Source organism: Pleurodeles waltl, chromosome 3_1 (genome assembly GCF_031143425.1).
Source record: "Pleurodeles waltl isolate 20211129_DDA chromosome 3_1, aPleWal1.hap1.20221129, whole genome shotgun sequence".
Taxonomy (NCBI): Eukaryota; Metazoa; Chordata; class Amphibia; order Caudata; family Salamandridae; genus Pleurodeles; species Pleurodeles waltl.
In genome coordinates this window covers 706689555-706711580 of record NC_090440.1, presented here as the reverse complement: position 1 = coordinate 706711580, position 22026 = coordinate 706689555, and the positions used below count along the sequence as shown (strand labels likewise).

The 22026-nt window shown below is 44.9% G+C and overlaps 1 protein-coding gene and 1 long non-coding RNA gene across 3 annotated transcripts in view; one reads left to right on the top strand and one right to left on the bottom strand.

Annotated features, from left to right (window-relative positions):
• The window catches only part of NDUFS5 (NADH:ubiquinone oxidoreductase subunit S5), a 41003-nt gene extending 27012 nt beyond the window's left edge, over positions 1–13991 (bottom strand). The window contains exons 1-2 of the mRNA XM_069223411.1: positions 13835–13991; positions 5453–5670 (exon numbers count right to left, since the gene is read on the bottom strand). Coding sequence (XP_069079512.1) covers positions 5453–5668 — 216 coding nt within the window. The 5' untranslated portion in view covers positions 5669–5670; positions 13835–13991. The remainder of the gene's footprint in view (positions 1–5452; positions 5671–13834) is intronic.
• Positions 13992–14093: 102 nt separating this feature from the next.
• The window catches only part of LOC138284533 (uncharacterized), a 38204-nt gene continuing 30271 nt past the window's right edge, over positions 14094–22026 (top strand). Inside the window, exons 1-4 of one of the 2 annotated variants that reach the window (XR_011201413.1) lie at positions 14094–14430; positions 14926–15067; positions 19511–19894; positions 20622–20968. This is a non-coding gene — a long non-coding RNA (uncharacterized lncRNA). Of the gene's footprint in view, positions 14431–14925; positions 15068–19510; positions 19895–20621; positions 20969–22026 lie in introns of those variants that run through there. The other variant, XR_011201414.1, reaches the window with a different exon arrangement.

The following is a 22026-nucleotide window of genomic DNA, read 5'->3' as shown; positions in this document are numbered from 1 at the left end:
TAGCTGCCACTCCACAGCGGACACCTCCTGGTCTAGCTGCCTGCGCATACCAAAACTAAGGCCTAAGCAGTCACCCCGCAGCACAGCCTTAAACGCATCCCATTCTACTAAACGAGACAAGGCCGTTTCTGCGCTGAGTTCAAAGTAACTAGCTATCTGTTGGCCAGTCGACTCACGGAATGCCGGGTCCTCCAATGTTGCAGGCTGTAGCCTCCACATGGGGGCAGAAGTCTGGGTGTTCTCAGCCCAGTCGAGTTGAAGGTATTAGGGGTTGTGATCGGAATGAGTACGGCCCAGATAATCAGTCCGCACAACCCCTGGGTCAGGCTGGCCATGCAGATTAGCCTGTCGGACATGTAAATCATGAGGGGCCAAGTAAAAGGAGATATATCACCAATTATTAAAATTTTGTTTCTAAATGAAGACATCTAGAAGCATGGTTTCTGTTTGTTTTTTATCACATTTAATAATTGGTGATATATCTCCGTGGTATCTTGGTGCACTCTATTTTTATGATACTTATATCTTCATTACATGTCGATATATTGTGAGATATTTTTTAAACAAAAACTCTTTATCAATATTTGTGATTTTGGCAGTACAATAGGTATAAACAAATATTTAATATTTGTCTTGTCAGCCTTGATAATGTCCCGTTTGGGACGAAACACGTGTCGGCTGAATCTGTATGAACCGGATAACTCTTTTCTCTATTGGATGAAGACAATTCTTTCTGCTTCCATATCACCAGAGTGGATATTTTCTGTCCCTATGATCAATTTGCTGGACTTTGTATGAACTTGCTAAGGGACTAATTACTCTTCTGTTGATTTGAATATATTTTTGTCCTACTCTGGTATAAATAATTGTTTTCATGTATGGACAGGGTATTTGGTATTGAGTTACATTTGTATTGTCAAATTTTGTAAACAACTATTTTTCTTAGTACATACCAAATGAAATGACTTTGATTTGTTAATTAAAATTTCTTCTTTAACTTTTTAACTATCAATTTCTGTACTGATACCACTTTTTGTAGGACTTTATATAACAGTTCTCTTACACAACTTATTGACTTATGACCATTCTATAATTGTTAACAGAGTGTCATTACTTTTTATGTGTGCTCCATTCTCATCTTCTCATAAATTTAATTTGCTGGCACAAGCTTGCTTGTGCCGACACACATGCTTGACAACAGGTATGTTTTGAATGTATGAGCACCTATACAATACTCAGTATTATAGGAATGTGCGGCTAACTTTGGGTTTCTGTTGTCAATTTCTTGTATTAAAAATAGTTTGTGGAATGTACCTGGCCTCGCCATTTTCTTCTAAGTGCGCCTACCTCTGAACTCATTACGCAAGACTCTTGTAACATAGATATATGAGCACTGCGGCGCTTCAAATAGGAGTATATGGCGTACTGACGCGCTTGAGCGTGCATGCCACGGATATTCCATGTCATTACGTTACCGTGCGCCATCATGTGTAAGACTAGCAAATGGAGCTGTTGCGCATATTTGCTACACAGCTGATAGTGTCAATGGCGTGTGAGGGAGAGCAGAGCGATATGTGGTAACTAACTTCATGAGTTGCCTAGCGATGAATAGGTTATTGGGCGGGTAACAACGATCAACATATTGTAACAATAACATCGCGAATACCAAAAGAGTAGCACACTAGAACAAGTGGCCACCCAAACAAAGTGATAACAACTAAGACAAAAGATAGTTGGCCTTACAGCAGGGGTGACTGGATGAGGGTTAACAGTATGTAGCAACAGAGGGACTACATTGTGCACCACCTTACGGACAGTCCAGTATTCACAACCATATAAGGAGCATTATACAGTGACTATAGTTGTAATTGCATGGAAAGAAGCATGAATATAAAGACAATTGAGCTCAAATGATAGTGTCTGATGTCTGCTGGGTTATATCCGGAGGAGCATGTGAGCTCTGCACAGACAGCCATGTGACAACAGAACTCTCCATCGGAGGAGGGGGAGCCCGGGACGTCCAGATTAGAGCAACGCCCCGCACTCGAGATTGCGACTGCCTGCTGTAAGGCACTACACCGCTGCTGGATTCTCTGTTCCAAATCAGGGACTGTGGGAAGGTCCCTGTCTATTTGTGCCTTCATCCGACGCTGCCCCCTGCGGTTCAATCGAAGACTGTCTTCCCTTGTTGGTTCCAACCGCACTGGTCGGGTGGCACAGTTATCGGAGCCCTCTATCCAGTGCCATGCTTCCTCAGGAGTAGTGAAGAAGTGCATGGGGTCAGCGGCTACCACACAGAGCTGGGAAGAGGAGAGAGTAAGTGAAACTCATTTCACGAAGACGTCGCTTCACTGCCAGGAAGTTATTACGCTGCTTCTGCACAGTAATCGTGTAGTCTGGGAAGGACATCACTTTGACGCTGCCCACCTGCACTTCCGCCATTAAGCGGGTCTCCTTTAACACTAGGTCTCCGTTGTGGTAATGAAGGAATCGTATCACCATCAGTTGCAGGCTGGCTAGAGATGGAGATACAATGGTTTTGTCAGCATGTTTCACTCTCAGGACTAATCAGTAAATCGTCCTCCCCAGCCCAGTGCCCAAAGCCCATCACACTTGTCGCTCTGTCAGGCCCTGCGGTATGCTATTGTCAGAGGCCAGGGGGGCCCAACTCACGCAGCCACTACAAGTTGTACCTGTTCAGTAGGGCGCAACCGACGGCTGCATCATGGTATCCAGTGCCACGACTCTACATGCAGCCCACAGTGTGCTTCCGGTAGGGCGGGCCAGGGCAGCAGCATCACCTGAGCACACTGGTGCAGGCTCTGAACACAGATCCCTGCACGGCAGCTCCGCTTCAAGGAGCTGCTGCGATGGATCCGGCAGTAGGCCACGCCCATAATCACCCTTCAGCTGGAGAGCCCAATCAGCAGGAGCTAGGCACTTCAGGAAGCCTCCCGCTGCAACAGGGCATCTACTGCAGCCCCAGCGTACTGCAAGAGTCCCATGCATTCTTTCTTCCTAAAATCGCCACCTGCTCCGCAAGGGCCAGTCTTCAAAACCCAACCCGCTCCCACATCCCCGTGCTCCATCGCTCCTCACCGCTGTCAACAGCGCCCGTCTGGTCCCCGTCAGGCATCTGGGTTCTAGGTGTTTTGATTCCGCCGCCGAGCGGCCCTGTGCTCACAACACCATTTTGCTTCTAGGGCTGCGCAGCCGCCACGGGATGCCTCGATTGCCGCCAGTCTCCGGGGAGAACAGGAGCTGGCACCCGCTGCTACAGTTCCTCAGCTTTCCGTACGTGCCGCAGTTTGCCTGCAACTCCCCGTGTGTTGGTTGTTTGACTCAGGATAATTCTGTGGTGCTGCGGAGCTCCTCTAACTAGCCTCCGCCATGTTGGCTCCTCAAGCCACCGCACCTGATGGTGAATGATGGCGTTAAATTGATCCTGTTTTTTATCTTGAGCTTGGGTGGCGTAATAAGGTCCAGAAGCTACTCATGCAAGAGATGCTACAAAGAGATTTCCATGCACAGTGTGATCACCAGAAAGCTTCCTTAGAGCAAGATGATGGATGACAACCTGAATATTAGGGTCAACACTTATGTATACAAGCTGAGAAGCTTCAAGAACATTATTTAGAGCGTACCCAACAAGGACTTAAAGGGGTTTTTGACACAGAGATTGTTCCAAAGGTACTTCTATGCTTGGTGGTCCCATGTTGGGGAGGGAAGGATTATCTATAAAGATGTTATGATTAAGCTTTTAGCTAGCACAAGCACATCTGCAGTTGTAGCCTTTGTGCAAACTTGGTGTACTTTTACAGTGGATTTTGTGGATAAATATATGCCCTCTGGAGGAAACAACTCTATTTTGTGGTAAATACCTAAATTATATTCAGATTCCTAATTTCAAAGGCAGCCTACACTTGCCTAGGACATGCGTGTTTACCATTATGATGGTAAGCAATCGTTTCATGTTAATGACCTTTTTGACAATTTTGTTTTTAAGCGTCTGTATTATCAAATTCTCCAGCTATGATTCACAAAATGATTGTCAGAGAGAATGAATAAATGTAATTATAAAACAGTACACGTTATAATACGGATTGTGAAACATGCGCCTCAGAATCGAACACTTTTCAGGAAGAGCTGAGGACATTATTCTTAAGCCAAAAGGGAAAAGTTAAAACAAAGGAACTACTAGCCAGCCACAATATGTAGGTAAGGCTTCCGGATAATAAAATACTTTCTGTTTGAATTTCGAGCCTTGAACCTGGCCTGGAACATCAGCATGAAAAGTCCATGGATTGGATCTTACATCAAATGTTCGTGCTTATAGATGTGAGGCAGAGGTCCCTAATCCCCACAGCACCCCACAGATGGGAAAGCCCACAAACAAGACCAAAGGCAAAAAGACATGCAAGACTCACTGTGGAGTTGTGGTAATGGTGCTCTCCCACGTCAGGCGTGACCAAGTAGCCTCCATGCTGCACCACAATCCCCCATCACCTGCTGTGTGCTACGCATTGTGAACACTATGCAGTCGTGCTCTTTCTTGCTGCACTGGTCCATGGTCAGCCTGACAGTAGGCCAAGAAGGCTCCATAGAGCTGTCCTCGCAAGGACATAACATAATGCACACCATGCCTAGAAGGCGAGGGCATATTACGGCTCTTCCGGGCCAGCTACATCATTTTACATGGAAAATGTAAAATAGCACCCTGCAGATCCCCCTGGGGAGCCATAACAAACTTCCTGCCTACTCCCTCTGTAAGTTATCATGGCCTAAAGTATCACTTATAAGCAATGTAACACATTCTGGATCTCTTTAATATACATGAGCTATGTGATTTTCTTGAATGCAGCTACGTAAAATGATCTCTGGAACAGATGTAGCAAGCATTGACTCACCTGGTATATACCTGCCATGGTACGTACAATGACCAAACGCCAGTGCATGGTTTGGCCTTTAAAATACCCAAAATAAATTAGCTCATGGCGAAACACCAGGACCACACCAGCAATGATGCAAGCAAGATACTTCAGTGGATGAACACCTTCACTGCTGTGTAAGAACAAACTACAATGCAAAGGATTACTCAACCAAAAAATGTTTGCTATACGGAATAGTGCCAATCATGCATGTCCACGCATTTTACTAGATCATCAGTTACTTGTAATCGGCTGTCGATTGTTTTGAATGTAGCTGAAGGCTTTCCGGCAGGGGTTTTAAAAATCTGGAGCAGATCTCCTTTACACGAGCTTCCAAACCTTGAGAGTAATGTACCGTCATTTAGATTACTTAAACAGAGCATAATAATTATTTTGTAGCTCGTGTACTGTATTCATACACACAGCTTGAAAAAGATGTTTTTCAGGCAGGTGATAGCTACTTTCTTTTCTCCATAAATTGAATTAAACTCCTTCCCAGTAGCACAGAGGTGTTTTGGCCTTACCGTTTTCGTCCGGCTTATACATTCCTTGAAGTCCTCCAGCTCCAAAGCGCACTCCTTCTTGGCGCGGATCTGTCCGATGCCGTGTGCACACTCCACCCACTCCTTCTCGAAGGCATGGCATAACGCTGGCTGTTTGTAGGGCTGCTGCGAGCTCTGCAGGAGAAGCCACTTGTCTATGTCGATTCCAAGCTTACTTTGGAGGTCAAAGAAAGGCATGGCTAGGGAAGAAGGAGAAAGGGTTGGTCAGACAGCAGGAACAAGCGTGACTGAAACATAGATGTGTTGCAGATATTCACTGAGGTGCACTTTTAGGCCAACAAATATGTACGCGTAGGTTCGCATATTTTCTGAGAGCAACACTGCACACGTTTTTCACGTACTATTTTACCATGGCAGAACAGATAATAGGATGATGACCCCAGGGGCGTTCTCGGGCTGGGCCCAGGGTGTCAATATTCTGAAGGGCGCATGGAGCAGCGTGCATTAAGGTTATGCCAGCTGCAGCGCCCTGCTCATTTTGCTCAAGCCTTCTCCCTGCCTGTTAATTTCTGTCTGAGTTGCCAGTTTACAGTGGATTTCGTTCTTCATTATACTACATACAGCAGGAGATGTTTTAAGACCCCTATAGCCCCTTCCTTGCCCTTTCTTCATCCTCTGACCCCTGCGGACACACATCAACAAAACCATCATCTGCATGAGGCAGCTAAGTTATCAGGATTTAGATGAGCTGGGGAAGGTTTGTGTTTAGGGGCTAGTCTCTGTTCTTCCAGGTACTGACCACTGAACACAAAAGAGAGCCTCTGCTACCTCATTTAATTCACTACCATCAGCAAGGGTACCAAATTTCTCTCCGCCCACACCCGGGGCCCTATCTTAGGGTCATGCAGAGCCGGCCTTTAATATGTATCCACGCATGAAAAGAATAACCGTTAATGAATATCCTGGATGTAAATAGTTCTTGCACTTAGTTCTTGCACTTAAGAAATCGTTTGCACACGATATGCTTCTTAGAATTTTTGTAATAGCTACATAATGTTTCCATGTGTACTTTTAGTCGCTTAATATACAATTTAACAGGCTTTATCTTTGCTGCATAATTTAGTCAACCTAGCTACATAATGTGGCCCCCAACTGCCGCATTCTTGCAGTGTATCTGGCATTAGGCAGAGAAGAGAGAGACCAAAAGGAGCTCAGTGTTTTATCTGCCACACTTGAATCTAGAGCCTATTTCGTCGGCACAGTGATGCGCGCACTTTAATGCCTAACTCGCTTTTCTAAGGTTCATGGAGATCACAGCTGGCACCGAGGGCGTGAAGAGCTCCTTGTTGGGAGTCACTGCTGCATGCAAGTCACGAGCGCGAGGCCCAGCAAAGCCAACTCAGCCTTTCCGACGTGGATAAATGGTCCCAAGCAAACAGAGTGCAGGGGAAACGATCGCTAGCGGTTGGGACGCAGCCAAAAGACCGTTTGAGACAAGGTCGTGTCGGTAAGCATAATATGTAAATGATAAGACCGTCTTACAATATAATCTTTTACTGAAATCGTGCAGATTGTTAGAAATTGTATTTTACATAAGATAACAAGTTTCGGTTTTTTTCTTCAAAGGAATGTAAAAGTACTGAGCGTTTAAACATTGTAATATACCATTAGGTGCAGCACAGAGAAGCATTCAATCAGGCAAAGGCAACACATAACCTCCTTTTTCACACGAGTACTACTGTAAGGCATTAAAAATGATTTTCACATTCTGTTTTGTAAAGTACGTCAGAGCCAAAACTGTATGAGCCGCTATGAGTCACGTGGTCACTTCATTCCATGGGCTGCTTCTGGGTGATTAACAATGTGCGTGCGTCCACACCACGCTTCACTCATGCGTACTCTTCATGCCTGTTGGATGACTCGGGAGCCATTTTGTTTACTTTTTATTGATTGATCCTAGAGAGTAGACGCCTATTGGACCAATAAATACAGAAACTGAATTTTCACTTGTGAAAAAGCACCTATTAGAAAGTGGAGCGGCCCAACAGCAAACAGGAGCAGCCCCGGGTTCTCTGAAAACTGAGAACCGTTACTTTTTTAAAGGACGTTAGGGCCAACGAGGATTAGGAAAGCAACAAGGGAGAGGGCTGACGGATAGAAACCGGAAATAGAAGTCGGCCAGTGCTGGAAAGTAGAATGATCCCGTCGGATTCCTGTTCCGACCGCTATTTCTGGCTGGATCTGGGATCCGACCGACCCAAGAAAACATGCTAAAAGTGTCCCAGTATCATTTGCAGACGCGCCACAAATGAAGTCTACCCGTGTTTTTTCAGTGAGGTCCATAAGGATTTATTCTACCTTGACAAGACTGGGGCCCATACACGAGTTTGGCAACTTAACAATAATTTTCCTGAACTACCTCAAGGTGCATTAATTCATATTGTAATACACACGCTATGCACTTTGGTACATGATGGATACGTTATTGTGTTTAGTTAAATATCGCTAGGCACTTAGGGATGCAATGCGCCACAACAGCGTAACTGGTATTACCGCACACCTGCAAGCTCTGTGCTCTGAAACACACACAATAGCTAAACCAATATTGCACCTCCCACATTCTTGGGACCTATGCTCCAAAGCAACACAAGTGTTTTGCTGCTGCACATCGTTAGTACTTCCACACAAGCAATTTCCATGCTCCGTCAAACAAACAGTGGTAGAAGTCCACTGCACCAACACACTGTGCAACTGTCTCTTTCACCAATTTAGATATCTGCACACTTCGGATCTTGTGCTCCTCTACACATCATACCACAGGCTCCTGTGCCAACCTGGATATTGTGCACACTGCGTGAAACTGACCCAAGCACTCCAATGCATAATTTACACACGTCTACTTACTCTGAATGTTATGTACTTGCAGGGAAACTGAAAATACACAAAATTAAATATGTATTCCAAGAGATGCCTATCACGCTCAAACACAAATACCACAAACAATAAAAGTATGCAGAACATATAGCATATTAAACCAAAAAACGCTGTACACACCGCCCAGCAGCATCAGGAACGATCATTATACAAATTAAAACCTTGACACGTGGCTTTAGTGCTCGCCCTCTTCTCTGGTGTACGGCTTCTATATTAACACATGGCCATGTTATAAAAAAGTGATAGAATACAAAATGACCCTTGTGTGCGTCCAGCCAATAATAATTTCACTCCAAAGGTTCATATAACCTATGGTGTGCATTCCGCGTGATTCAAAGCTCATTTCTTGAATTCCGGTACTATTTACCTTCATCAATACTGTTAAAGATCTGAATTTCTCAGTCCAGGAAGAGAGATCATGAGTCCAATAGATGGTCCATTTGTGTTGCAAAGCTCTCCAGTGTGAAGAAACAGTTTCAATTCAGTCACCCAGACAAAGAAATCCATCACAGGATTAACATATGATGTTGAAGTTGATTTTTACAGATCGAAAAATAAAAACTAAGTACAAGCAGGTACCCAAGGTAAGTGCTCCCCTGAGACAGACAAGAGAGGAATTTTATAAATCAATGAAGAGAACGAGTGGCGCGGGGAACATTCTTTCAAAACATGCATTCACTGTTTATGCATTGTAACAATGGCTGTAACATACATTGCACAGGGCGTCCACAATATTCATCAGAAATTTGCGCCTCAGAACTAGCAAGGTATCTCACAGTACATCAAGTGCCCATCTGCACTCATTTTTTTAGGACCAGTCCGTATTTTCCTCATCTATCTTTCACCCACAGCAAGACAGAGAAAAAACTAAAGGGGGGGGGGAGAGTAAGAGGAAGAAAAATACGGAAAAAAAATACAGTGACAGAAGGAGAAAGCATGGCAGAAAAATAATTTGCAAGAGTCAGTTAAAGAGAGCGAATGCGTCTGGTGGTGGATGAAAGAAGCATAAGATGGAATCAAGGCTAGGCAGTCTTGCTATCTGGCACCCCCGATAGTCGTACTACCATCCTGGGGTTTGTGCCGAAAACTTCGGTCCCCAGCACTTTTTGTTTTTCAAATTAGGCACTGAGTACCCCAACCTTAACAAAATGTGGTCACATTTCACAGTAACAATTGCTACAAACGTTAAAACAAATGTATGACTTTCTCTTCTACTGGACTTTATTGTTCAAGTGGTCCTTGTTTTCGAAGAGACATACCATGATTAATTGTACTTCGCCTCTGCAGGTTGAAGACGTACATGAGCTCTGCTTATTTTATACCACTGTTTTAAAACAACCCCTTCTTCTAGAAGCCACATTTTACATCAATGATGTCCACACAATTAGACATTATGGCTTAACGTCAGACTAACCACTGTCATGGTCTTCCAGACGACTACTCAATCTCCTTTTTAGGTTGCAGCGGTACGCGAAAGACATTTTGGAGAGTTTCAGAAAGTTGACCTGGGAATTCATTTTGCCCATTGCTTGCCATGGCTTTGCAGTTTGTAACTTACATTTTCTTGCTTTGCATTTGCTGGCTTAGGCTCTCCAGGCCCACTTTGTCTTTATCAATGCCAAAACCTTATTTACAGTATCCTTCTGAGTGCTCCCTCCCACTTGTAAATCTTGTTTTTATCTCCTCACGTTTGCTGTGCATTCAAAGACCAAGGTCAAATGTCAGGCACTGTCATCCACAGGGGCTTGTTTACTTTTATTTTTCTGACTTCAAAGTGAGAGGATTTATGTGGCAATCTTGCTGGCTACTCAGGGTACGATTAGCATATGACAACATTCAAATGTACTGCTCTCTTGTAAGACACATTATCGCATTAAAATAGCTTCATGCTGGACTAGGTTTTGTGCTGCCACTGTGGCCATAGTTCTAGATCTGCTGAACATTCATATTTAGAGGTAATGTTGTACTTCACCTACTTGGTGCTATTTCAGTTTTCATAAACTGCACCGAGCGCATCTTTGTGTTATTTTTGCAATCATACTAGCCTGGTGTAAAGCAAAATATTCGTCACTGAGTATTGTAGGTGTGCTGACTTGTTCAGCTTGTATATCTTTGCTTTCAACAGTAAAATGAACCACAAATCACCATTCACCTCCTGTGCCCTCGCCGGTTTATATGTGTCTGGCACTTGATAACAGGGCAGAGGCTGATGCAGGCAAGACATGTCACCCCAACCCCACGCGTGGCTAGCAGGAGACCCTGCAAACTCCCCCCAAACAGTCAAAAGCATTTTATAATGCAATGTGTTCTTCCTCTTTTTGCCTGCAGAGACCAGCGTAATGTCTGCAGTAGCGCACAAGACTGCTGCCAATAATGATGGTTTTAGCGCAGGCAACAGGACACACAACGTCCATGACTAAAACCCCTTTAAATGTGTGCAGGGCTCTGTGGTGCTGATCCCAGCCTTTTCAACCTGCTAACAGAAAACACCACAGCCGTCTGCCCACAAATATCCTAGCTAATAATGCTATCAGGTTTGGCGCAAATCAGAATTATGGGCTGCTAGTGCACTAGAAATGCGCATACAATGCAATTCCAGAAACACTGTTTACGCTTTTAAACTTAAATAGCGATTTGTGTCAAGAAGCAACTTGTGACCTGTTCAACTAAATGTCGTTTATGGCTATTAGGTGTCTTTTTATACAGCTTTTGTCACATCTTGCTCCATGTTTCCTGTTCCCCATTCCTCAGAGTGAGCAAAAAAATAATTATTGTGAGATCTCCTCGGGCTGTTTTCAGACACAGCATACTGCAGACGGCCAAATGGGCTAATGAGACTGTAAATAACATAATCCTTTTTTGTGTATACTTTGTCTGCTTCCGTTAGGCTTCACTGAGTACCTCCAGTTGTAACTGAAACTCACTAGGCGAAATACAAATTAGCAGAAAAGCAATAAGTTAAAGCAAGAGACACCTTATATAATACATCGGAAAACAAAAATACAAGTCCCAGAAGGCGATGCGCTCTTGGTTTGCAAGTCAGGCTTTCCTGTACATAAAATTATTCGTCTCGCTGCTCCCTTGCCCTTCCCCCCTCGGAAGTGACAGCGCCTTGAAAGCAATGTTAAAATAATTTGAGAGCACTTTTCCATTTATTTACAATTTAATAACTCCCGCCTCTGAAGAACAAAAACACCAATTCATTAGCATACAGCAAACAAAGCTGCCAAGCCGCCTCATGCACGTTTGACTTTTCCATGCAGCCCAGATGTCTTAGCCACCAGCATATTGCATTCTGGGACATGCAGTGTTTCTTTAACATTGGCAGCATAAGCTCACAATTCGCATGCATGTGCGGGGCTGACGGATAAAAGGCTTCATGGAGTTAAGCGTAGTTCACTTGTGCATCAGCCTTATAGCATCTTGCGATTTATAGGATATATACAGGCCGGCGGGCAAAATACATTCTTCCACGTCCGTGGGGAAAAAAGCTAGCCTCTAAAGCCCTGCATATTCACTGTTGGGGTGATCTACCAACGTTAGGACTGCAGTCGTAGATCTCAAGTGATTTGTCATTACTCAGAAGGCTTTAACCCCTTCAGTGTCCCAAGAACATCATTATTTTTGACATTTTAAAAACATTTTACAGACCTTTTATTTCACCTTAGATTAAAAATACCGGCAATTCTTGCTTGTGCTCGTAAACTGTTGGTGGTCTTTTGAGTTCTTTAGAGGACGAGCTGAGGGAAATCTCTGAAGTGAATGTGTTCTTAAATTAAAGATGTCATTTAAGACAGTTTGGGTGTGGACTTATTACGTGGCGTAGCTGCTTCGGCCTCGAAGCGCTTTCATTATGTATGTGCAACATGCTGAAATCCTGCAGAACATATTTGATATAGTTTTTAGTATGATGCCATTGTAGCAGTTACTAAATTGTTTTATTCATTTCTCGAGAAAACTACTTAACATGCTGAATTGTCTGAATAAATAATCATTTTGAATACTGGTGGGCTAAGCCTGATTTAAGTGGCTTACTTCTACAGTACATGTTCTAACAGTGTATATCAATAAGCATTGCCATAGTCAATTCGACTTGCCAATGCAAGAGCTATTGGCTTTGACAGTAACTTCTAGCCATTTGTTACAGCTGCGCCACTGCTGTGCACGACTGCTGCAAGTAAGAAAAAAGGCGCTATGATGCGTTCTTCGCCTGCCGCATCATAACATTTTTTTATTCTTTACTTTCAGTCATGCTGCACACAGCAGCTGCATTGCTTTACAATATAGCTGAACAAAAAAAAAAACAGTAGCTCAGAGTAGGCGAGACCTACGGGCTTTGTCATTGCTTGCCTAATGTAGTAAAACTACACTGAACTGACCACTATTTCTTCTCAGCAGCAGTTATTTACCACTCATTGGTGGCTACAGTTTAGAATTTCAGTGACGGAAAAGTGTGCAATCTTATTTCGGCAACCCTTACAGCAGGATGGTCTGGTGGTTATTGGCACTGATTGGGCGTCTTAACTTTTCAGCTCTTCGCTGCTTTGTTTTTTAATGCTCAACGACACTGAAGAATTCTCAAGAGAAAGGTAAACTCTCAGCTAATGTAGGTAGCTTATTTATTAAGCCAGGTTACAAATCCTTAAGAGGTGTAGGTGAATGATGTCCCACCAGAGGCCAGATACCTTTCTGCTTAGTCCCACACTCCGCATTGCACTCTTGCCACACACCAACCTTCCGTTTACATAACATCACAATCAAGCTAAACAAGGACTTTACCTAGGTTATGAACACTACAGTTGCTAAATTTAAATATTCCCACTGCCTCCTCTTCTGTAGTGTGGAAGTTCAAAGAATTGTTGTGCATTATTGGAGTAAAAAAAAAAAAAAAAAAAAAAAAAAAAAAAAAAAAAACACCACACACACACACACACACACACAACAGCCTCCTACTACTGTTTTATTATTGACACGTTTCACCTCCTACAGACCCACCTCGGTAAAATCTAAGTCCCAAAATCTTCTCTCTTTTCAACCTATATATCCGGTGTGAAATGTTCTCATTGGGAGACTAAGTTAAGGAACAAAACCCGCCTAACAGCAAGAACTTAAAAAATCCCTTTCAGCTTCGTAGAACAATCTAGACCCCGTTCGGTCACCACACTAATTACAAAAACCTTTGTTAGCGCCAGAGACAACCCTACCCATATACTAGCAATATACCAAAAGCACACCATTTAAAACACATACAGTAATAACATAACAAAGGGCAACAAAATATATAAACGTAAATATTTCTGAAATTACGATCTTAAAATGCTGTAAAACATATGAAATTCTTGCAGAAGGCAGCAGGGCCATTTTTCCAGCAGTGGAGACCAGCTCCACTCTCGGGGCCCCCTGGACGCCCAGCTCCCGCATATAAGAACAGCTGCGAGGCCAGAGGGGTGTGCCCACGGCGAGCCTTACCTCCCACTCCGCACAGACGATCCTATGAATTAGTCTGCCTCCGTTTTCCTTCCAATCCAAACTGATTTCAAACCACGAAGGGCTCCAGCACTGAAGGACTTTTTTTGACAGACTTCAATAACCAAAGGCCACCGGAAAGCACTTTCTATTGACTGATAGGCGAAACGACCAATCCCAAGCAGCCTGGAGAGGTTGAATTGCACCCGTAGAATAGTGTGATTGGTTAGGAGAATGACCCGCCCCGGAAAAAACACAGCCCCGGTTGTTGCTCCGGAAGGGATCGTTTCGCTGCTCCGGAAAGGATGGCTCCTTAGCCTGTTTCTAAACCCGACGCAAAATATTTCAGGGCGACTGTCTCTGGAATCTGTACCGAGAGCGCCATCTGCTGGAACAGAGCGCGCTCCTTCGAGCCTCAGTACAAGGTCATTGGAGAAGATTGACAGTTGTAGGGAGAGGTCATAATAAGGTCAATATGGGGAGCAGTGCCAGCATACCAGGGTCCATCTGTCTGTCGGACTGAAGATAGTGACCGAGAAGAGGCCTGTATTCAGACAGCCATCGCTTTTATCCGATACTGGTTAAAAGAATTGCAAATTGTCAGTTTGTAGTCGGGGTTTCCACCTTTTTCCACAAAAAATACTTGGCATTATATTTGGGGAAACAGGGACTTGTGCAAGGGACAGGAGCTGATACACAAAATACACAAATAGAAGTTTATGCAAAATTCTCAATATTTTCATTAAGAAAGCAATTGTGTATCTATTTTCTTCAAAAACATTTATCAATAGTCCAGGTAACTTCAATATTATTTAAATGTGTATGTGTTGCAATAACTATACATTTTAGAGGTGGGAAAATACCCGATTTTAAGTATTTTCTTGTTTTTCCCCCTGTTTTGTTCAGTGGGTAGCTTAATTTGCAACCAACAGCTACTAATCCTTTACACGTTTTACTGATCAGCCATGCTGCTTTACAAACAGTATATTATGTATGACTATGGTTGTCCCATTTAAGCAAAAAATATATGTTCACTGTGTTCAAGAACGGTCATTCCATAAAGGCTAAAATATAGTGTAACAACTTCCTTCCAGGTCATTAAGGACACTTGTTCCACTTCCGGACTTTCGTTTGACCGCCTAATGCCTTCTGGATGACAAAGACTTGTAGGCAAATAGATCCGGACCGGAGAGTGTGCCTGGAGTAAGGTGGTCACCCTTTAAAGGGCCGTAATAGGTAAGCTAAAGAATGCAGGGACTCAGCTATACATGAACATGTGCCAAGTCACTTTGAATTCATTGCCCGGGGTCTCAGTGTCTCACCGTCATCTCAAGCTTAACTCACCTGATTTTTCATATAGCGCGAGCTCGACCCGAAGGTTTTGGGGTGCTTTACATGAGCCACAGTTACGTTACACAAGAGCACATTCATTTTTTGGTAAATACTCGGAGATTAAGCGATTTTCCCAGAATCCCAAGATGTCGAGACGATGCCGAGGATCGAACTTGGTTCCCCAGTGCCGCGGTTGGCAGCTCTGGCCGTTACGCCACACACACTACCCAATTTTTGCAAAGAAAATTCTTAAATTCCTCTGTTTACCATTATCGTCATTACCTTTATTCACACTACCTGGACCAGTTCTCTCGGCACTGCTCTTGCTGCGGTTAAGTTTTTAGCTCTGTTCAAAATCTGGTTTAGAAGGATGCAGCTCTGATATCATGGGGTAAAGAATTCCACAGCATAGGTCCTGCAATGGACGCTGCTCCCTTCTCATCGTTTTAAGTTTGAGTCCAATACACAGGTTAACAGTTTGTTGGTATTTTGAAGGTCTTTTCCCGGGGTATAGGATGTGACATGACCTGAAAAAACTGTGTGGGTGCAAGACTGTAAAAGCATCTATACAACCAGCACCCTAATTTAAATAAAAAGTGCACCTTAATTGTGAGCACGTTCAGGTCTTTCTGAGCCATTGTGTTCAAACTACAACAAGCTTTACTGCAGTATTTTGGGGCCTCTGAAGGCACTTAATTTGTACGGTTATAAGCCCAGAAAATGGCTGCGATAGGACAAATTACATTTTATTAGTGATGCATTTTGGTAATTTCATGTAGGCTAAAAAGTATGTTAACTGTGAACGCTGATCATTCCATATAGGCTGAAAATGGCAATAGCAATTTAAAGAAAGATAATACTCTACTGTATTAAAAAATATTCTCCCTGGATGACATTTAATTCATTGCCCATGTACTCTTTGGATGACTCACCACCACCTCAAGCTTAAGCTACTTGAGATGCGGAGTTCTTCTTGATTTCTGGTGAGCCAGTCACTATGATGTTTTTGTTTAGTGCACAATAGAGAAACCGTTTCAATATATTTATCTGTTGAAAGCAACGTCCCGACACATTTCCCACGTGGGTCTTCAATATTATTCCATCTTCAAATGTAAGTCACAATTTTGTTATACTAGCAGCAAGAATTAGTACTTTATTTGAACAACACAGGAGCTAAGGTGATCGTTAGACCCTACATCCTTTCCTAGGAAACAGGATGAGTGCAGTTTTAGAGGAATTAAGCTTGAACTAGTTGTCATTTATCCAGGTTCCAACATCATGGAAAAGATTGTGTAATGAGGGAACGGAGGGGGTACCTAAAGAATGGATGTAACTTCGGTGTCATCAGCTTAGGACTGGGGTCACACGTAGGTTTTTGCTAACAGGTGGAATAGAGAGGGCAACTGTATATTGACTAACACATGTGATGAGGTTGATACTCGTGGGACTCCACAGTGGGGAGAGACTGGTGTAGACCGGTGGGGACATGGTTCGTGTTGTGAGAAAAATTACTGTACCCATTTAAAACAGAATGACTATGTGTAGGAAGCTGGCACTTTAAGTGGTATGTCAATAACTAGATATACAGTGTAAAGAGTCCTGGGAATCTCCAACGAGTGGACGGAGGCTTGCTATGCAATCCCAAAGTGTTTTATTTAGAGGTAGCGTGGTCGAGTAGCCATAAGCTTAACACAGAGGAGTGCAAGACATCCACCAATTCACACAATAGTCAATAAATAAAACTCACAACTCAAGAAGGAGATCCACACCAATTTATAAAAATAGCAAGTATCTTTACAGATGTTTAGGCATCAGAGAAAAATCGTTCAAATAAGTATGTTTTTAAATAGAAATTCTTTTCACTTTAAAAAGGGGACACTGTAATTTCTGAGTTCTGCAATGTTATCATATAGGAGGAAAAACAAGTTTTGCAAACAGATAGAGAACAGCGACTTACAAGACCAGTCTCCTGGAGTTAAGATGAGTGGTGAGCAAGGTCAAATGCAGCACCAGCAGTACACCACCAGTGGCACAGGGCAGCCAGGTGCAGGGTGCAAACCATCGTTGGGTGCCCAATGTGTTTCGATGGAGAGCAGTCACTGCGAAAAGAGGCTGCAGGCTCTGGCCAGCAAGCCAGTCAGGCTGAACCACAGCAGGGCTCAGGCCTCATGATGCACAGGCACAGGTAGGCACCTTTGGTCCTCTTCTACATGGCTCAGGGGAGACGGGTGCAGAGATGTCTTCAGGTGTTGTTTTTTTTCTTACTGGAGCCATGAAGGTAGTGTGGGGCTGCATGCAAAGGCTGCATGCATCGTCAGTGCGACTAATAGTGATGAAAACCATGATGGACTCAGGCTATGGAGGGCTGGGGAATCTTTTGGACTGGTGGCCCACTTCAACTCAGGCTGGAGGTGATGGGTGCAGTGGTATCTTCAGGTGTCGGGTTTTGGGGTTCTGGAGGCTTCAGAGTCCTTTCTTTGTAGTTTGGAGGAGAACAAGTCAGCTGTTCACAGGAGGTCTTGAGTCTATTGAAGGCATGCAGTCCTCCCAGGTTTCTTGAGTCATGTGTGAAGGAGGAGTCAACTTTGGTGCAGATTTCAACAGCAGATGCAGACAAGCGGGCGGGATTGGTACCAGGCCAGCTGATTCTTTTTTTCTTCTTCTGCTTTTGCAGCTCCTCAGTGTCCTTGGTCTTCTTAGGTCATCAGGATCTGCTTCTCTGGTGCCAGGGGCTCCCCTATACTGAATTTATGGGTGTAGGTTAGTAGCCAATGGGTTACTTTCCCTGAGGTCAGTACACCCCCTATATGACCACTTCCTGTGTGAAGTGGGCTTAACCCTGTTCCAGAATTTCTAAATCTGCCAACTCCAAGTTTATTTTTTATAAGAAACTTTATATATATCTCATCACAGATCAATAGTAACTGCATTCATGACAGTCGAAATCCAGGCTGTAACGTTTATTATGGTATCAGGCCCCTTCCCCACACACAGACATTCAGTAACCTGGTACCATATCCCCAACTGATGACTCCCCCACCCAAATGTGTTGTGTGCCCCAGTCCAGCCTTTGGAGAGTCTCCTATGAATGGTCTTATATGGGGGGACTATCTATGTTATACCCATCGAATACATAGTCTTGTAAGGGAACATATCTAGAGGGGAGCCCGAAGCACTGGCTGCCCATCTGCGGAAGTCACCTATCTGAGCTATTCATAATAGAAAAGATTAATGGAATTAGGGGCCAGATGTAGGAAACTTTTGCGAGTCGCAAATGTCCCGATTCGCAATTTCGGAAATGGGATGCAAAAATCCCATTTCCAACTCGCAAAATGCGACGCGAGCCATTACCGACTCGCAAAAATAGCGGCCCCATTTTGCGACCCGCTAATAGGAAGTCGCAATTTGCGAGTCGCAAACCAAATGCAATAGCCACTCGCAAATTGCGACTAGTCGCAAAAAGCCCATTTTGCACTTCCAATTTACCACTAACTCAGAGCAGGTGGTAACCAGAACCAAAGTATAAAAGGAGACCCAGAAGGCATTTGGGTTACTCAAGATGGCAGAGATATATGTGATAGGAATGAGGAGGAGAGCCCACGCCGCACAGCAGAGGAGGAGGAGGAGCCAGAGACAGGAGAAGATATACAGAACCAGGCAGACACTTTTCCAACAAACTGAAGAGGAGATTTATGATAAATATAGACTCAGCAGTGCAGCAATACTAGATTTAATAGATTTACTCAATCCGCAGCTACAACGCCAGACTGTGCGCGGCTGCGCCATCCCTACGCATGTGCAAGTGCTATGCTCACTGCACCTCTTGGCCTCGGGTAGCTATCAGGGGGTCATTGCTGTGGCAGGTGGGGTATCCCAAAGTTTACTCTCACGGTTCTTTAGGGCATTCCTAGATGCCTTACTTACACACATGTCCAGATACATATACCTACCCAGGAATGAGGCAGAAATCAACAGCACCAAGTTGGAATTCTACAGGATTGCCAACTTCCCCCATGTCATAGGGTGTGTGGACGGGACACATATACATATATGCCCTCCTGCAAACCTGGAATATCTGTTCCGCAATAGGAGGTGTACCCACTCACTGAACATACAGGTGGTATGTGACGCCCATTATGTGTATCACTGACATGGTAGCCAAATTCCCAGGGAGTAAACATGACTCGTACATTTTCAGGCTCAGTGGGATACACCAACGCCTAGAACTTGGGGAGTTTGGAGACGGATACCTCCTAGGTATAACTGAATACACCTTGCAGACATACGCACAGGTCAATGTCGAACCCATCTATGCCCAGCTAACATTGTACATTTTGTGCCAAACAGGTGACAGTGCATATGCACTACGACCATGGATACTGACCCCGTACTTAACACCCAGCAATGAGACAGAGAGGCGATACAACAGTGCACATAGGAGGACCAGAAATATCATCGAAAGGACCTTTGGACTGCTGAAGGCAAGATTCAGATGCCTCCACAGAAGTGGAGGTGCCCTCTAGTATACCCCAAAAACAGCTTTTTTTAGATTGTTGCCTCATGCGCTATCCTGCACAACATTGCCACCAGACATGGGCTTCCTCTCACCCCAGAAGACCCAGATTCGGAGGATGAAGAGTAAGAGCTACCACATCGCCATCATGGGGATAGAAGCATTGCAAATCAAGGCAGACTGAGACAGGACCACATTGCAAACCAGTACTTTGGAAGGTACGTGCTAACTGTCACCACACTAACTAATGTTACACACAAAGAGTCCAGGTGTGAAGTGGAACTAACAAGTGATTTATTTTTTGCACCAAAAAAACTATACACATTGACAACAGTTCAGGGGCTTTAACAGTCCACCTGGCATGGGGACACATTGACCTCATGTCCCTCTACCCCAGGGCAGTGTGGAGCTCATATTCTACGCCGGCCTCGGCCAGCATGGCTGGTACCTGGTGTCTCAGCAGTGCCCTGCCTTGCGCTTCCACTGCGCAACACCCTGGTGTCACTGGCTGAGACACTGCTGATGGTGGAGCCCTCCTCGCTATCCTGCGGCGTGTCAGCCGCGCCCCCTAGCCACCTGCCGTGCCTCCATGATATCAACGGCGTGAATGAGACGTCCCAGTCCACATGCCATATCACTGGCAAAGTGGCCCATGTCTACTTGGAGGCTGACCGTGCGCCTTGAAAGGCCGGTAGAGTTCACAGCCAGCCTGACTATGGAAGCAGACATTCGGTGCAGCCGGTGCATTAGCTGCCTGTCACGACGCCTTGCACCCTCTCTCTCTGTTATGAGTTCCGCCACCAGTTGTCTCATGGAGAGTGCAAGGTCGCCCACATGTGTGTTCAGTTGTTGCAGCTCTGTGTGTACCAGCTGCATACCACTGCTTTGGTTTTGCTCCATGCCCCGCATTGCCCCTGAAATTCTCTGTATCTCCTGTGTTTGCAGGCGCTGACCCCCGTAGGAGTGCGGCCTCGGCGTGCGACATGGAGGCGTCCCCTGACAGCCTGCGGCTCTGGTGGTACATTTACACATCGCCTGCGACGCAGTGGAGGCTCCGTGTCATCTACAGTGGCACTGTGGCTGGGACCAGGTTCTGGCTCACTCACCAGTATGGCAACTGGTGCATCCTGAGGGGACTGTGTGTTGGTGGTGCAGGTCTCTGTGGTGGCTGGTCCTGACTCGTCTGCAGGCTGGTGGCTGACCTGTGGCCCCTGGATGCTTTGGTTGGCGAGGGTGTCGTGTGGTAGACCTGTGGGACATAGGGAACACACTGTCAGTATCTACCATCTGTTATCAACTTCCTATTAAACGGTTGCCTATCAACTGCCTACTTGACTACATTGTCCATAATGCACCATTCTGGTTGTTGCTACTCTGAAATGGAGCTATTTCGGTTGTGCATGCTACTGTGTACAAGGTGGGTGGGGGTATGGCATATTTGGGTGTACATGCATGTCTCATGGTACTCACCGGTTGATGGTCCTGGCTCTGAAGTATCCAGCTCTCCCATCCCGCACACTGCCTCTGGCTCCAGGGTCTCCTCAACTCTTTCCTCCAGGGGTGTGGGTGGTGATATTGTGGACGGTCCCCCTCCAGTGCCCCTCATCTCCTGGAGCCGCTCTGCCACCCTCTCCTTTGTCCGGGAGCGCAGGTCATACCACCTTTTTTTTAATTCTTCTATGCTCCGGTGGCTGACACCCAGGGAGTTCACCTTGTCTTGGATGTCCGTCCAGATTCTTCTCTTCTCCACCTCTGGCACAGTGAGGGCTGCCCTCCCAAAAAGTTGGTCATGGTGCTGGCAGCACTCCTCTGTCAGCACCTCCAGCTCTTTCTCTGCAAATTTCAGTTTGCACTTCCTTGGTGTCTCAGCCATGGTAGCTGCTGTTCTCTCTGTTTGCAGTGTAGCAGTTGAAAATGGGTGTGGTCCTCCCTCATCCCAGGTGTATTTGTAAACTTCCTGGCTGTGATGTCATCATCAAGAGCCAGGAAGTGTTTTCCAGAGTGTCCTGCTGCACCTGCATTCAATTTACAGCACAGTCGCAATTTGCGACACCCACTCGCAAATTGCGTGTTCGTTTTTAGCGCGGTCGCAAAAAGCGACCTCGCAAACAGCGGATTTGCAATCTGCGGTGCGACTTCATTTGCGAGTCTCAAATTGAAGTCGCGTTTTCTTCTTGGATACCATTTAGCGAGTCGGAAATTGCGAGTCGCAACGACTCGCAATTTCCAACTTGCTAAATGTTTGCTACCTACATCTGGCCCTAGGTCTCCTCAGGTGTTGATGGTGTTGCAAGAAATTGACTAAAGCTTCCCATGCTCTGGCTGCGTCCATTGTTCCCAGGCCCCTCCT